Raw genomic sequence first — 17,546 nt, forward strand, 5'->3', positions numbered from 1 at the left:
CTTAAACAAACGAGACATTTTTTTTTTTTTTTTTAATTTTGGACCTCCTATTACACTAAGAGCCCGTAACCAACTGTTGAGAAATAATAGTTGAGTCTGTTTATCAAAATCAAATAAGTCTCAATACCCTATGGGTTACTTTGTCAACATCTAGAACAAATGGAATAAATGAAAACATTCACTGCTGCATTCAAGTCAAGCACGAGAGCAAACTACTTTCAAAATACCTCGCATGATGATCTATAAATCTTATAACTTTTTGAGTTATCATGTATATTAAGTAAAAACCTATATTATTAAAAAGAATAAATATTAAACTATATAAATTGATTCCATACCAAGGGACATATGAATGTTATATATTAGAGCAGAATGTTTAATGTAACAAAAAATAACTATTAAAACAATATAATTAAGCACTATGCAAACATAGAACTAAAAATTCCAAACAACCGATTTACATTAGTAACACTGATTAAATAAACAAATACTGTGGGTTAAACACAAAAATTAAATTCCAAATGCCCGCTATTTAGGTTATGGTGCTGTAAATTGAATGGACCTTTTCACAGCCTGGATAACAAGGTTAAAGAATAATTAATTTCTACTTGGTACACTTGACACACATTTCTTTTATTGTACATTCATGTAAGCATTTAAAAATGAAACTTATACCAGGTTCTGTCCAAAGCATTAAAAGTCATCTTTTTTCTGACCTTCAGAATCAGATCTTGGTTTGCCCCATAAATCTCTAATTTTCTGGTAGAAGTTCATAAAAGTCAGTAGTTTTATCATCTAACATGAACAATTTGATTTATTACCTTCAACAGATAAGATTTCAGCATATGTGAGTGTTTAACATATGCTTAGCCTAATTCTTGGTTTGTTGATCACTAAAGCCACCTTTGGCAGCATCTGACACAAGGCAGGAAAACTTACAATTCACCTGTTAAATTAAATTGGGGCCAGGTGCATTATTTAATTTAGGTTCACTTTATTACACAAACATAATTCATTATTTCAATCAGCTATATCCAGAACTAGGCTAAAATGAATCATTCCTGAATTTGCCTCAAGTCCTATTTTTGAAGGACTGGGTTAAGACATGAATAGCACACTGACACTTTCAAACCCAGGAACCATTCTTTTTTGTTTGCTTTGTTTCCTTAGTAAGCTACAGTAAAAGGTGAAGGGCAAGTAAAATTAAACAAGAACACACCAGATCATCAATGCACTACTAGATGCTTCACAGTCCATCCACATCTGTTCTCTCATTACAAAAGATCAATCATTTTAACACTATTTATTCAAATAAACCCAACATACAAACAATGAAAAAAACTTCTGTATCCCCCACCAGATGAGCAGTGCTTTTCTGAACGGGGGTCAAAATGAACACATACACGTAATCAGATTGCCACAAGCTGCTTCACTGTCCCTCCACATCTGTGTTTATCTCACTTCCAGAACAGAAAGATGTGGGGGTGAAGGGCTGCAGTTAGAAGAGGGTAGTAAATAGAACACATCAAATACAAATCTAAAAACAATTCATTCCAAAATATCTAAGGTAACATGTCAAATGTTAACCAGCTACACATATAGTGCCAAAGTAATAAAAAAAAATAAAAAATTAGCCACCAGCCAACTGCATTAATATGATCTAGAGAGCAGGAAATATAAAGCTTTCACTTTTTAATAAAACGACGTAGTACGTATATGGTGCATAACATGTAATACTGACAAAAAAATGCATCTGTTCCTACCAACTGAAAATCATCACTTAAATTAGACCTAATAAAGACTCGCAAGTCATATTATAGTGTACACTGACTGACCATGTGCCTCTCTCTTACCATTAATCAATTTAAAAATTTAGTATACATATTAAAAAAGGACACAGCACCACAAGTCTTTAAAATGGCTTGGATATTTAGGTCTTCGAAGCTGACATAAGGCTCGTAACCTAGTAAGCATTTCCTGTGACTTTGATAATAAATTTCATACAAATTATAAATTTTAAAAATACGAGCTTTAATTAATCAATCAATGAAACTTCTCTAAAATCCTGCATAAACTTCTCTGAGCACCATATGAATAATCTGCCATACTAAAACTCCTTGGTAACCATATTCATTCGGCTCCATAAACACTTCTAAGTTATTAAAATGCAGGGATATAACTCCACTCAGAGAAAGAAATGTGTTTGTAAAAAAATAAAAATAAAAAAAAAAAACAAAAAGGTTGGAATCAATCCCTTCTCACAATGCTATTCCCAAATTGTGAAAGCTCAAAATGCCAGAATATTGGTTGTGTGTAAGATTAGGGAGCCATCAACCACTTATAAGCTAACTTGCCTATCATAACTTAAAAGCAATGACATGAAGACCATGGCAAATCCCTGGCCAGTCAATTGGTGCATCATTAGTTATTACATTCAGTTTCTAATACAAAGTTTGGGAGCATGTACAGATTACAGCGTGTTGCTGCACCCACCACATTACTAACCAACCGGACCCAAGTGCAGCCGTGGAGCGGGCGATACCTCAGCACCACACTGGAACAATTAATTTTTTTTTTTTTTTAGGACCTGCTTGCAGGACTGGATGAAGATTAACGTCATGCCTAGAATGAATCAATTGTAGGTTAAGGGCCTTGGTCTAGGTCCCAATAGACTAGAGTCACTTCTGGTGTTTACGAGATTTGAACTGGCAACCTTCCTATTGCTAGAACAGATTTCTAGCCTTACAGCCACCACTCTGCTCCAATATCTTTAAGGCTATTTAAAATTACAATCTATTTCTGCAATATGTACATATATTTACCTTGCATTTCTAAATAGCAACTATTAGCTTCAGCTAGATGTATTACCACTGTTAAAAGGATAAAGTAACCCGGGCATTTGCTTTTAAAAGACACCTGAACATAATTTGGAGATTTTCCTAAAATTAAACCTTAAAAGTCACACTAATTGAGCTTCAGACATTACAGAAAAATTGCTATCTTCTGTCAAAGATTTAGAGGTGTGAGCAAAGTAGGCAATTGGCCAAAGTTACAAGACACCAGAACAATGCTTCAGAAGTTGTGCACTCAATGCAAATTAGTTTATTTAAAATGTGTGGAACTTTAGTAATTAAAAGCTGATGGTGCAAGTTACAATCTAAGAAGGGTGCGAATTTTCCATCAGTGAGATAAAAAGTAAACACCTCAAAGTCAAAATTTCCACTACTGACTCAACAGCATGCATGTAATAGTCACTAGAATTCAATCATGCTAGACAATTAAAGGTTTGTCTATTTTATCTTAATCATCATTTTGCCTTAATCATATTCCAGAAATGAAATGCATAATTGCCATTGACTTCATTTATGTGGACTCAAACCAGAGTCATGTAATTGAAGCAGAAACACTGTAAACCTTTAAGAAATATATAGCACAAGATATTGGGATATCTTTATCTATTAATTAAGCCAACTAACTTTATGGTCGTTCGCATGTAAATTGCTTATGCTCTTAAGTTCATGAATGTCTCAGCTTAAACCTGAACTTTGTGAGGGGAAAAAAGTGGTCTTACATTAGCAAAGCCTGCAAAACAGTCTTGCATGCAACTGTACTGACAACGAATTTTATTATGAAATAAAAAAATCAACATTTATGCAATGACACTACAAACAAGTACCTACATGAGCAATATAAAAAAAAAAAATATTCCAAGACTACATACCTTTCGACCAATTGCTCCACTGTGCTTTTTGGGTGGAGGTGGCTCAAAAATTCTTTGCTGCTGCTGTGGTGGTAATGTGGAATAAAGAGGAATAATCTTTATGTCTCCAACTTCAGGTCCCAAGTCATCAATTTCACGTTTTATTCGCTTACAGGCCTCATCAATTTCCTGAAAAGTTGACCAGTATAGTTAACATTAGAGGTAAAAACATAAAAAGAGCAAAAAAGACCAACAAAGTTTTACAGGAAAATCCACTTTAACACAAGAAATGCACAATAGTTTTTGACTAAAGAAAAAAAAAAAAAGAAAAACAAAAAACTTAAAAATGAACGCAGACAGATTTTTGGATTGCAACAGTCTCACTTTTTTTTCTTATGAACAAATAAAATTAGTTTTGACACCAAGGAATACATAGCAACTATTAACAATGAGGCATAGTATAATATGTATAGACACCATTTTCAATCATTTTGAGGTTTTGTTTGCATACGTCTTAAATTCAACAGCTTTTCAATAGAAACTGCACCAGGTTGGTTTTCATGGGAACGTCTGGGGTCCAACGCTTGGTTATTATATAAATGCAACTTGCAACTTTATTCAATTTACATCAAATTATAGCTACAACAAACTAGAGCAAACAGAACTTCTTCCCACACAATGCCAGGTATGGGGTTTGCAGTATTGCTCAAAACATGGCTCCACAAAGGCTCGCACACACAATCTAAAACACAGCACTGAATTTACTACTAGGTGCAATTAAATATCAATTTAAAAAAATAAATAAATAAATAACTACATGCATAACCAAGCAAATGTAGCTTAGCCTAGCAATGCAATTAGCTAACAGTGTTACTCAAACAATGATGGTAATGCACTGTCAGTTTAATATTTACTTATCATTGCGGATAAAGTAGAGCTGCACCAAGGCTGGTGTGTGATATTACTAGGTTAAAAACACACATGCACAAACGCACACGTTAAGCTCCTGAACTCACCATTAGGAGTTGAAATTGACATGTGGGGCTACTAAATCTGCAGCAGCCATGTGATTAAACTTAGTGTATTGTTGCCCAGGAAAACTGCGCTCTCTCTCTCTCTCTCTATTATTAAAAAAAAAAATCTTGGGGAGGCAGACTAGGGAGACGAGACGTGATCTTCTTGGAAGACAATCAGCAAGCAGAAAGCCAGCAGATGAACCGAGCACTTCTCCTTGCGTGCGTTCAACCACCCTAATCCCGCGAGCGGCAGAAACATGAAGTGGCAAAAAGGACAGTGGCTGTACAGGCTTTAACATGATCGATGGACAGAGCAACAGCAGCAGCAACAGAAAGACAGCAGATGATCTGACGGCATCTCCTTTGCGTGCATTCAGCAGTTGTATACAGGAACACTGTAGCTTGCCTTTTTCTTTACATGATTAACATACTTATTTAAATACATAAAATAATAAAATATACTACAGTTTAACAAATTTGACACTCAGCAAAAAACAATTGCATTTAAGTTAATTCTCAACTATCTAGAGACTATTCCTTGTTTCTTAAATAAGAGTGATGAATTTTCCATGAACATGAACTTTCCTTTTCTAGTGTTCTTCAACTTATCTTTTAATTATATGAATAATTATTACATAACAGCAAAATCATAAAATGTTTACGCAGAATCTGATAATGCCAAACTTAAGAGGTCTCTAATTTAAGCTAATTTGCACTGAATTTCACAGTCTGAGCGATAGTCAGTGGTAGTAAGGTTCAGGGTAGTTTGTATGGCGAGCATCTCTCTAGGCTAACCTGTTTAGCTAGGTAATTTGATCGAAAAAATGTTACCAAGCTGACTACATAAAACTAGTCCAGTAGGTAGGCTAGTTTCACAAGTGTGTTTTTTCAATTTTTAAATTCCAAAACTATCCAGAAGTCATTTGAATGTCAAATATGAGAGATTTGTTTTGCCCCAAGTACTCATGTGCAAAGGTGCATTTATATGATCCATATAGAAAACACATGAATGTTGCAATTGGCTCAGTGTTTAGTTTTAGAAGCATCAAACTCCATTACATTTTATTTCTTCATCACACAGTATGCTGCCAATTTTCTTACATTCCTTTCCCTGTTCATTTATCAATGTTTTCCCAAGTACAAGTCAGAAATTTAAATTTACGTTTCAACGTGTTTGCTAAGTGATCATATCAATTGCTCCTTTGTTCTTTTCACTGCACAAAAAGAAAAATTCAGCTTGTTCAGCAAGGTAGTCCATGCTGAACCAGCTTAATTTCAAGGTTAACTTTCCAAAAGCTAAATAACAGAGTGACTGTTTACCCTCAAGATGCCTTTGTTCAGATTGTTTGGAAACAAAGTCATTTATCTATACCTGTAAAGTTTCCTAAACCTTGTTGAAAATGCAAATCTGCTTCTCCATCTGACATCCATGTGATAAAATATTTGCTTTACCTCTGGAAATAATCAAAACGAGTATATCTATAATGACAAGATGTGAAAGCTTCAATTTTTTTCTACAGCACATATTGATGAATTATACGGTGGTTAATAAAGAAAAAAAAGTTTTGTTCTCTTTAAAACTTCACACAAATGAAACAGCCCAGGTTTTTTCACATATACACTGTTAATGGTGATGGATACACAGACAATACTACACTGTCAAAGACCTTTAACCTAACTTCTCCAACCAAAATGAGCTATTTTAAAATGGTTTTAGTCATTGTTTCGTTGCTGAAACAACTGATGCATTTCAAATCCTGTTGCAGTGAAAACCAAAGCAACAAAACTTTCAGAATAAAGAATTCTTTCTGTTGGTTTGGAAAACCTTTATACCACATCATGTTTAACACATTAGATTTTTAAGGAAAAGTACATTTCAGTATAACTGAGGGTTTTTTTTTTTTTTGGTTAACAAAAATGTCCACGAACTTAATAATGCAATGCAAAAAAACACTTAATGTTGTGCCTACTTTTGTTGAGTCTCATTCAAAACAGGACCTGTTACTTCAGCACTCAAACACACAGGACAGGACTTGCAACACAGGCAATCATCCTGCTTTAGCTCCAATCTTCAGATTAGAACACTAGCGGCTTGGAATCATTGCTGTGCAAGACCAGAAGAGTGCGAGGAAGAATAGGTCAAAAACCGGTGTTAAAATGTTCTCAACATCGTGCAACAGGCATGTTACACAGTAAGCCTGATCCTAAAGAGGATAACCAATTACTATCCGCTTGGTTTACCGTTTACTAGATGCAGCAGAGTAGCTAAGGAGCCATCCTTGCACTGCTGGCATTTAGTGATAATGAATCACCGGCAAACATAGTCACAACAGTATACGCATTTTACCCTTGTAAACAGACGCCCATCATTTAACAACACTACGAAGAGTTGAACTGTTTTAATGACAGCCACTTTCACGTTTTTCAGAAGACTTCAGCAATTTAGCTGCTTAGTTTCAGTAACTCCCTCTTATTAACACTGGAATTACCAGAGCCTACGAAAAAACTCGTAAATCTGTCCCACCTTAAATCGCTTCTTAAAATCATTCATAGCTCTCCGCCAGCGTCTTTTGTCATCTAAATGTGCTGATAAAAAAATCAGGCTGCAAGCAGCCGGCGATTCCATCCCCCCACCGACTTAGAACGTGCACAAACTTCTCCCAGCTCATGCCGTGATTGATTTTCTGGGAGTGAAGTGGAGTTTTAGACTGGAAATAATAGATTGTCGTTTGGAACACACGCATTTCATGTCTGTTCCGTTTCTACAGTAATCTGTGTAAACACATTGTTAAAACAGAAACGTTTTTAATATTCTACTAGTAGATGACAAAATGTAGGCATAAACTATATAATGTATGAAGCCTGAAGTATCCAAGAAATACTTTCACAAAAGCTACAAATCTAACACAACAATTGCGCTTTTATTTTACAGCTACAGTTACAATTCATTTAGTGAGCTGGAAAATAAATACATAAACCATAAATGTGGCATTTGCAAAAGCTTGGGAATCCTTCCAGTTATGTGGAAGCTAGTGGAACAAGCTAAGATTATGTGCATTCAAGAAATTGATTCCAATAACTATCAATAAATCTTTGAGGAGAATCTCAATAATCAGGAAACGGAAACTAGAATGCCTGGTACAAGAAGCCAACAATCTAAAACACACTTCAAAATTTTGAAATGGACCTTACAGTACCCAGCCTTGATCACTCCTGAAAATCCATGAGAAGACTTTAAAAGTGCTGTGCACCTAAGACAGCCCTAAATTATCTCACAGCTGGAAGCAATCCACAAGGAAGAATAAGGGGGAAAAAAATTCAAAGATTCATAACTGCCTACCAAAATACTTGCAGGCGATGATTTTTGCCAAAAGGTGTGGTTAATAAAAAGTACCAACTCAGTAAGATGCCCAAACTTCTGCAAATGCAACTTCAGGTCTCCAAATAAATCAAAATTGTACACAATCATTTTCATTAAACTGTAATTGTTTTTAGTATGGTTCCAGTCAGAGATGCATTTTTTTTTTTTTAACTTCAAAATACCAGTAAAATATGTAATTTTTAATGGAACTGCAAGTGTGGGGTACTTGAAGTGTTTCATATCAACAATAAATTTGCTGAAGACGAAGATAAAGCAGACCACTTACAGCTAACATTGGTTAGTGGAATTCCATGTTACAACTAAAATTCTAATAAAATGTTGCTGGATTTAGATTTCAAAGGCCTCAATTTCATCCAAGCACCTATACTAATCCTTCAGCCATGAAGGTAGTACAAAAGCTGGGTAGAGTGATAGCACGAATATCAGAAGTGATGCATGTCTAAATTAAAGGATTGTAATCCAAAAGGTGGGCTTTCCAGTCTGACATCAAGGTGAATTTAAAGGAGACCTGGGTAGTTATTAATAAAGATTGGACTGGAGAGGAACAGAGTTTGAAGAAGTGTCAAATGTGCGAAATACAACTGGAAATCAGAAAAAGTAAACAGTAATAAAATCAGAAGGAATAGGACTTGTTTGTTATTAAAGTGTATCATACAAACACAGTACCCATATCATAGTAGTGCACAGTTTACTAAAAGAAATACAGAATCTGAAAACCATTGTGCCTGTGTGTAAATTGCTGCAAAGGAGACTGTGAATCATAGCAACTTGCTCACATAGATAACAAGATACTACACTTAACAACATCAATAAAAGTGCAGTGTGATTCATGGGGTAGTTATGGACCTGTTTTCATCCAACTAAGTTCATTTAGTGGTGTAGATCTTGGGCAGACTTTTACAAATAAATACTCAAATATGTACAACTGAGTGACACATCCGTTGTCTGGCCTGATAGGAAGACAGTCATCTTGTAGTTCACTTGATTAACAAATGAGGACCACAGGTGGTCAGCAGAAAACACTTTTAAACCACCCATAACAGTTTCTGGTTTGGTTTGCTAATGTAATGTATAATAGCTAGCATCAGTATTATAGCTAACTAATAACCACCAGCCTGATACCTAAATTAACTCATTCATAAACTGTCTACAGGGGAGTAACTATCACTCATCTTATGCAGACATGTGATGCTCTCAGTCAATTGCCAGAATGCTTTTTTTTTTTTTTTAATATTTTCCATGCCTGTCAGAAAATCACCACCAGCACTGGCACCAAAACTACATTCATGGAATTTAATAAGCACGTATTGAAATTCAGATCCAAACTAATTTGTTTTTGACAAATCAGAGCTATCATCCCAACACAACTTTTTATTTTTTTTTTTTACCAGCATTCAAATGCAATCTAGTTAAGAGTAACTCAAAAACATTTCCTTAATGACATTTTTTTTAAATTGAAACATTTTTTCTGCAGAGTCATTTAAAAGAGACTGAACACAGTCAGCAAGATGAGACCTTCAAAATAAACTTCTGCTAACACTAGCCAGTGCTGAAAAAGAAATTTCTGGACCTTTAGAGAAACCAAACACTGAAGCCGGTCTAGCAAGGGGATACTTTTCCATATGAAGTTGTAAAAAGAGAAACATTAGTCTTTACTATAAACCACAGGATACTATATTTAATTCAGCAATTTAGAAATCTTTACAGTTAATAGAAAGGCAGCACACACAAAAAAGTAGTATAATGAGCAACAGCATCCCTTTCTTTGAAATAACTATGAAAAGCATTTTCGAAGGAAATGGTCTTACACTTTAAAACAGGCTGGGGATTAGGATTTAAGTTTAATTACTTAAACAAGGTCACCTAAATTAATCATGACTTATATATACAAAGCAGTTGCAAAAAACTGCTTAAACCATTCCAAAAAACAAGATTATAAAGACTACTGAAATTACATCACGAATGCATAGTTTAAACATATGCTCAAATAATTGAATTCTGTTTTCTAATGAGCACAGACCAAACAGACCTGATTCTTTTCATACAAGATCGCCAATTACAATATCAATATAATTGTCCTGAAGTAGAAAACTACATTTAATATACTTCTGTGTTTAAAAATGAAAAGCCTGTGCCATAGCACCACCAAATGTTCAGTTCAGCAAATGCATGTCCTTAATGTTGTATCATGTGGATAGGCAGATAAATTACTTGGCATTGACTTTAGAAGGGAATGTTCTAGGGAAGTCAAGCGCAAGGTACAATCTAAAATTGCCAGGACAATTTTAATACATTGTATTCTATTATCATATCAAGGCCATAAAAGTGACTTTGAAAGTACTATAGTCCAAGCCTAAATTAAAGAATTTTCATAACACACACACACACACCCAAAGCACACTGAAGCTTACAATTAAAAATATAGCTCAAGTGATTAAGAACATACTGCCTCATTCAACACTAAAAACCTTTAAGTAACTTTACGCATTACAATTATCACATATTAAGAGGCTCATTAATTAATGTGAACTGTTCACTGAATGATTATTTGTATATCTTTGATAAAATAAACCGTGCACTAAATGGTAGAAATCAAATGCAATAATATTTTAGGTAGGTTTAACACCAACTAATCTAGCTCATTTACAAAAGCCACAGGTACACATATACTCTTATTGTTGAATTCAGCCAAGAAGTACTTAAAATAGTAATTTAAACAGTTGGTGAAAAACCAACATCTCATTTGTAAGACTGAAAACCCTAAAAACAAGGTATGTGTAGCCAGCTCTCAAAAAACGAATAACTCAGCGATGCCTGAACAAGTAATAAAAACCATATAGCAATTAAATAAGCTAAAAGAACAGGGGAAAAAAGTTACCTCTTGTCCAGTAAGAAACAGAAGAACATCACCTTCTTCCTCCTCACACATATGGATCTGTATTACTGTTCGGATAGCTGCTTCCAGGTAATCTCTCTCTGGTTCAGGAGTATAGAAAATTTCCACTGGATGTGTGCGACCAGGAATGGTTAATAGTGGACAGTTATCAAAGTAAACCTGGAATTTCCCAGCATCTAAAGTAGCACTCATAACAATGACCTACCAAAAAAAAAAAAACCTCCACATATAAAACAAGCAATATAAAAGTTAATTTCTATAATAAAAAGTTTAAAAAGGACATTCTGCAGTCACAGCCTTGTAAGGATCACACTTTACATTAAGCACCACTTTTTAATTATGATATTGAAATGGCAAAAAAAAAAATAAATTGAAATGCAATTCAAGCATTTCTAACTTTCTTCCGAAAAAGCTGTAATTCTTAATGTATGGTAAACTGAACATTTTGCTTAAGCCCTTTTGCATAGTATAGATCTAAATCAGAAAATATCACATACTCCTGCTCGCGCTAATTTAAACAGCTAAACATGAGAAAAACAATGTATACTCATTTTTTTTCCTTTGTAACAATGTCATATCCTTAGACCCACTTATCCAAATCCAATAGCATTGGTGGGGGTGGAGGAATGAAACAGCCATGGTCATGGCACCAGTCTATCAAAAGGCATGTCCGATTTGCTGACCACAGTTGCCAATCGCGTTATCAGACAATGTGCCCATGTTACATTTTCCGACTGAGTGACAACTTTTCAACAGTCGTGCTCAACCCTTCTTTGTGATAGCCAATAATATGCTGCTTGAGTAAGCCAGTGCTATACAAAGGGTTTACAGATTAGGCAAGCAAAGCCACAGTCTTGGTCCTCTTTTCTTTTTCCATTCAATTTTAGTAAGTAAAACATAAGACATGAGAGGGACAAATGTTTCTTCAGTTTGAGGTTTAAAACATTCATCGCTACATTCTCTGCATTGTATTTCTGGATGAGCATTCATTGGTTGCCAGCTGTCAAGTACATACAAGGCTGCCAGTACAGCTAAAGACAAAATTAAACCTGTATGATTTTATCAGAGCAAGTCAAAGACTAGTCAAAGTGAGTAGTTGGGTAGGTCCCAATAGGTGATCAGGTTGAAAGGAGTGTGCTGCTGACTCACTAAAATTAGGCATGCAAAATAATAAGGTAACTGTTGAAATTTACAAGTACAAAGCAAATATACATTTTAATGAGAGCAATAGACCTGAAGGGCAATGTAAAATAGGTGTTACTAAATATCTTCAGGTAGATTTTGTCTCTAGATTTTTTTTGGTCAACAAAAAAATTTAACCAGGGTAAACTAATTCAATGTTGGCAAATAATGGAAATTTTCTGTTAAGACAAAAATAACCAACCAAAGAAATCAAATACTATCAATTTCATGCCAAGAACAAAAGTACCCAAATCAAATCTAAGCATTTGTCTAAGTAAAGGTTTATAATCATTTTCTTGTGTGCAGAATAAGGTTAAATTCCTATTTGCACATCTTAAATCAAGACAAAAGACAACAAGACAGAAACTGCACAAGTATAACACTTATTAAAATTACCTTGAGATCTGATCTTTGACGAACAACTTCTTTTAAAACTCCCATTAAAATATCTGTGGCTAGTGTTCGCTCATGGGCTTCATCAAGAATAATGACGCCATAACGCTCCAGGAGAGGATCATTCATTGCTTCTCGAAGCAACATTCCATCAGTCATATACCTGTTTTATGGGAAGAGGGTTAAGAAGACAAAGTGAAGAGAATTCTTCGGTTGCAACAGACATGAACTGGAATTAAATATCATCTTTTTATATTAGAATTGTTCATTCAGCAGTCCGTCCATTGTTGGTGTTTTAAGGTTTTCATTACCAAAAAATATACATATATGTATAATATGATTAGGCAGAAAATGTGCACAATATTTTAATACTTGTACATCAGAGATTTAAACATTTGAATTGCTAATTTAAAAAAAAAAACTTTAAGAGATAAAACCATAGTTGGAGGTTTAATGGTGTGTCAATATAGATTTATAAAGGCTAACTCCAAATGAATATTGCTTACACATGTTCAAGTCTCAATAATCAAGTGGCCTGTTTTTTTTTTTTTCTTTCTCTCCTACATGTATTTAACATTCTGCCATGGTTGTCATTGTTGAATGCTGGTACTATCCAAGGATGCAAACACATGAATCAAACCAAGAACAAACATTTTTAGTATTGATTTTAGGGAGCATTTTATAAATTGCAGTATTTGTAAATATGTTAATTTTGTCTTAAATTTTTAACTTGTGGGAATTAGTTATGAAAAACCATGTAAGTGTGTAGGCACTACATACAGGGTTACTTTATCTTACATATAAACATCTATGCGTGGAACAGTGTCTGTCTGTCTGTCCAGCCCAGAAATGCAGGGCTACAGCATGAATTGCAAAGAAAGTGACTTTGTCGCCAAAGTGAAACCGCCACCAATGATACACAAGCGAGGCGAGCACATTGGCAAAACGAAACCTCTGGAGAGAAAAACTCACTTAGTTGCTGATAGAGAATGGAGGCGAGCTCATCGGCAAAACTGATAAGAAGCCGCTAATACACAACCAATGTGATTGATTGATTGAAGTACCAGAATCCATGATTTCTTGGAGCCTGGGCTTTTTACAGCATGGCCTTATACAGCTAGTATACAATAAATTCTTCCTTGTTTAAATTTGACATGTACCAAATACATGGATTTAAATGCAAATTAATTTCATTGAAAGAAGCAAGACATTTAGCAACTCAAGGCCTGAAAACAAAGGTTTACAAAAAAGTGTGGCTTTTTCTAAAGATATGTTTTAAGTCACTCAGGCAACCAATAAATGTATATCGACTCACCATTCTTTAGCTTTTTTTTTCCTTTAAAGTTTTCCAACTATTTTAGCCAGCCCTAAACAAAAAAGGATAGAAGCCATCAAATGTAAAAACTGAGTAATCTGACAATACTTACTTGAGAATAGTCTTTGAACTGCTGCAATCTTCAAATCTAATTGAATATCCAACTTCTTGACCAAGCATGACATCCATTTCATCTGCAACTCTCTGAGCTACACTCATGGCTGCCACTCTTCTTGGCTGGGTGCAAGCCACACCACGTTTGGGGCCAGGTAGGGCTCGCACCATATCCACACACCACTGGGGAATCTATTAAAAACACCACTTAATTATTAAAGTTTAACTAAAAATTGCCACTTTCAAATTAATAGATAACATTTGCAATTATGCTAATTTGACTGATTGTAATAATTTTTATACAACTAATTGCCAGGGGTCACCATCCTGGCAACCAAATTGTCCTAGCTGTCCTTTTGACTCCCTAATAATTTATAGCCAAGGATGGAAAAGTGGCAAGTAAGAAAAGAAACAAGGTAGGTCTTGATCTGATTGGTATCCACAGAGCAGAATCTGGTTCTGTCATATCATCTGCCTCCACGATCTTATCACAGTTTTAACGATTCATCACATCATAACAAAAGTTCTATTGTCTCTGGAACGGTGTTCACTGTAGACATAGCAAACACTCATCTTCAAATCCAACTTCTCTCTTTTCATACACCCACTCTACTTATCCTAGGCAATGCAGGGTTTGACTAAATTAATTCCAGGCACAAATGAGGAGTAGCTACGCTGAATTTTCAATTGCAATTACAAAACTACACCCCCATCAGCTGCACTGTCTCAGCCCATATTTGCAGCGCCATCTCTACTCACAGGTTAGCAGTTTTTGAAATTTGCACATGCCATTTTTCAAAACAACCCATGTCATGGAGTGTCACACTAATGTTTATTTTAAGAGATTTGCATGAACAGACTTAGAAATGATCAAAATAACTGCTGGTTGGACAGTTTAATTGAAACATGGTTGAACTGCACTCCTATACCCCTCCCAACCCCTAGAAGCCACCACAAATGTGCTGCTAAGTCAGACTAAATTAGCCAAAAAAACAAGGTGAAGTATTTCATTAGTACAATCAAGGAATCAAGCAAAGATACTATACAGAGAATGATATATGGTTAAAGATCAATTCAAAGTAAAACTGGCATCAGATAACTACTGGACACATTTTACACTTGTGTATGTTTTGAAATAAGCTCATTTAGCAGGTCCAATGTACAAAGGAGATTAGGGGAAAACATTTTCTAAAACACTTTAGAAATACTAGGGGGCTTGGCCCCCTGCTCGCTTCGCTCTCCAACCCCCATGTTTGGTTTTCCGGACACACTTTTAAGATTTTTTTTCTTTGAATTGTTGCTATTTCATTAGTTTCACTTTTATTTCAGAACTTCTGTAAAAACAATATTTGGAATCTTTCAAGTCCAAATATGCTGAATCTTTAAATGAGGTCAGTGAGACATGTGTTTAATGACTTTGTCAGGTTAGAGAGAATGAAACCTGGAATTCAAAAAACCCCAATAAAATGTAGGCGCGAAACACATGCAGAGCAAGATACAGAATATGAAAGCAGCAAAAAAACGAAAGTGTCTAAACTTCACATTAGCGCAAAAAAACAAATTATTACTCGGAGAAATAATGAAAAGGCGAATAGAGATCGAATATATGGACATAGGTGACATGTCAGAAGTATGTAAATATTGTAAGGCTTTGAAGTTTAATTCAGAGAATTTCAAAACCGTGTTTTACCTCACGTGCATTTATTGGTTACTTTGCAAAAACAATTAACTGCTGATGATGTAGATCGTTTTGTCTGTGCTGAAATTTCTAACAGAGAAACATATCCTGAATTATCTCTAACCTGCTCTGCTGGTGTTTGGCCCTTTTGTTTTTTTACCCTCTTAATGACTTTTCACTTTGTTTTCTACTCTGTCTTTTATTTCTGACCTCGCTTTGTCCTGCTTTTTTGTCCAATGACTCCTGGTCCGTGGTGATTATCTTCCCTTTTTCGAGTATTCATTTTCGTTTGTTTGCGCTACTGCAATCTTTTTTTATACTTTCTAATTTTCCTACTTTCATATTCTTTAACTTTCTCCACATTAGAATCGCGCATGCTTTTTTTTTTTTTAGCCTTTCGAGTGCTCTGCTTTCATAATCTGTTCTGCATGTGTATAGGGCCAACGTTTGAACGTCTTTATGAAATTCTACTTTGTCTTTTAATTCTGAGCCAGATTGGACATGCTTTGTTTAATTTCCACTTGTTACAGGCTGATAATTACTTGCCTTATTTTCTGAATTTGCACCTAGATTTTTTTTTCCTTTCCAACGCTTGAGTCTCTTTTCTCCATGCTGATTTCTTCTTCGCTTATTCGATGTTTCATTTATAATGTATGTCCTTATACACTTTATATGCGCTGAGACCCTAGATCTGTATGTGCTCAAATCCTTCACAAGACTAAATGTTTTGCTGCCCCGTTGTCCTATTTGATAGATTGTAAGTAGGGCATGTCTTGCAAGAATCTCATGTTCTAAATGTGTCGTGTTTACAGTCCCCACAAGACACACCGTAGCAAGTCTCTTTGGTCTTGCGGGTCTTTTAAATGTCTTCCAAGACGATCACGTATTGTAGCCTTGCTTTTGCTTTCCAGGACAGGACTTCTTTTTTATAACAGAGAGATTTACTTTTACCATCTTTCTGCCTTTTGTACCATTAACCATAGTAGTGCAACATCTTGCTCATGTGACCCTTATGGGTCTTTAATCAGTTTCATAAGAATGACTTTGCCAAAGCTGGACCTAAGCATGAAGGAGGTTGGAGGAGAGGATGGGAACTGAGTATCAGTATATTCTTGCATAGTGAAGTTGGATCACTGGTGGAAGAAATGCCAGCAACAAGAGAATGAACTCCTCAAGAGGTCAACAGTATCTACAAGGATATTAAATTCTTCTGTCAGAGACTATAACCTGCCTAGGAGAAAAATATAACCCCAAAAAACAACTGAGATTAAGATAATGCTAGGGTGTCCCCTCCTGCAAGTGACGTGAATCCCGAAACCCCGACAGGTGTGAAAAGGATTCTATCGACACTGGAAGACAAATGCAGCCAAAGAAAAAAGCTGAAACCAAGACTGCAAGAATAACAACGTGGAATGTTGACAGTCCAACAGGTAGAAGTCAAACATAGCAGATGTTATAAATCATCACTGAGAAATTTTACGTATCAAGAAGCTAAATGAAATGATGTGTGAAAGAAACAGGTTAGATTGCCAAATATGCAGAGTATACAGCACAGAAAAATAGTTTAAAGGTTAAAAAGATACAGAAATAAGCATGTCTTAAACAAACAGTTCTGGGCTCTTTTCATGTGCTCTCTTAAGTCAGAAAAGACAGGCTGATCATTGTCTAGCTGCCTTCATAATGCAGCAACGTATCACCATGGAAGAGCAACATGCAATTTATCCAAGGTTTTATCAAGGTTTTCTCAAACTTTTTCACTTTTTCTCCTATTTCTAAAACAGAGTAATTATTGTTTAGGAGAAAAAACATTCCAAATGAATTCATATGTTCCTTGCACAGAATCTTTTGTACAAGATTTCTGAACAAATTA

At 35.2% G+C, this 17,546-nt stretch overlaps 1 protein-coding gene across 1 annotated transcript in view; it reads right to left on the reverse strand.

Annotated features, from left to right (window-relative positions):
• The window catches only part of dhx15 (DEAH (Asp-Glu-Ala-His) box helicase 15), a 57,791-nt gene that overhangs the window by 17,285 nt on the left and 22,960 nt on the right, over positions 1 to 17,546 (reverse strand). The window contains exons 3-6 of the mRNA XM_039751587.1: positions 13,997 to 14,190; positions 12,573 to 12,732; positions 10,977 to 11,195; positions 3,722 to 3,889 (exon numbers count right to left, since the gene is read on the reverse strand). Of these exons, the coding sequence (XP_039607521.1) occupies positions 3,722 to 3,889; positions 10,977 to 11,195; positions 12,573 to 12,732; positions 13,997 to 14,190 (741 nt within the window). The remainder of the gene's footprint in view (positions 1 to 3,721; positions 3,890 to 10,976; positions 11,196 to 12,572; positions 12,733 to 13,996; positions 14,191 to 17,546) is intronic.

Source organism: Polypterus senegalus, chromosome 4, assembly GCF_016835505.1.
Source record: "Polypterus senegalus isolate Bchr_013 chromosome 4, ASM1683550v1, whole genome shotgun sequence".
NCBI classification, from domain to species: Eukaryota; Metazoa; Chordata; class Cladistia; order Polypteriformes; family Polypteridae; genus Polypterus; species Polypterus senegalus.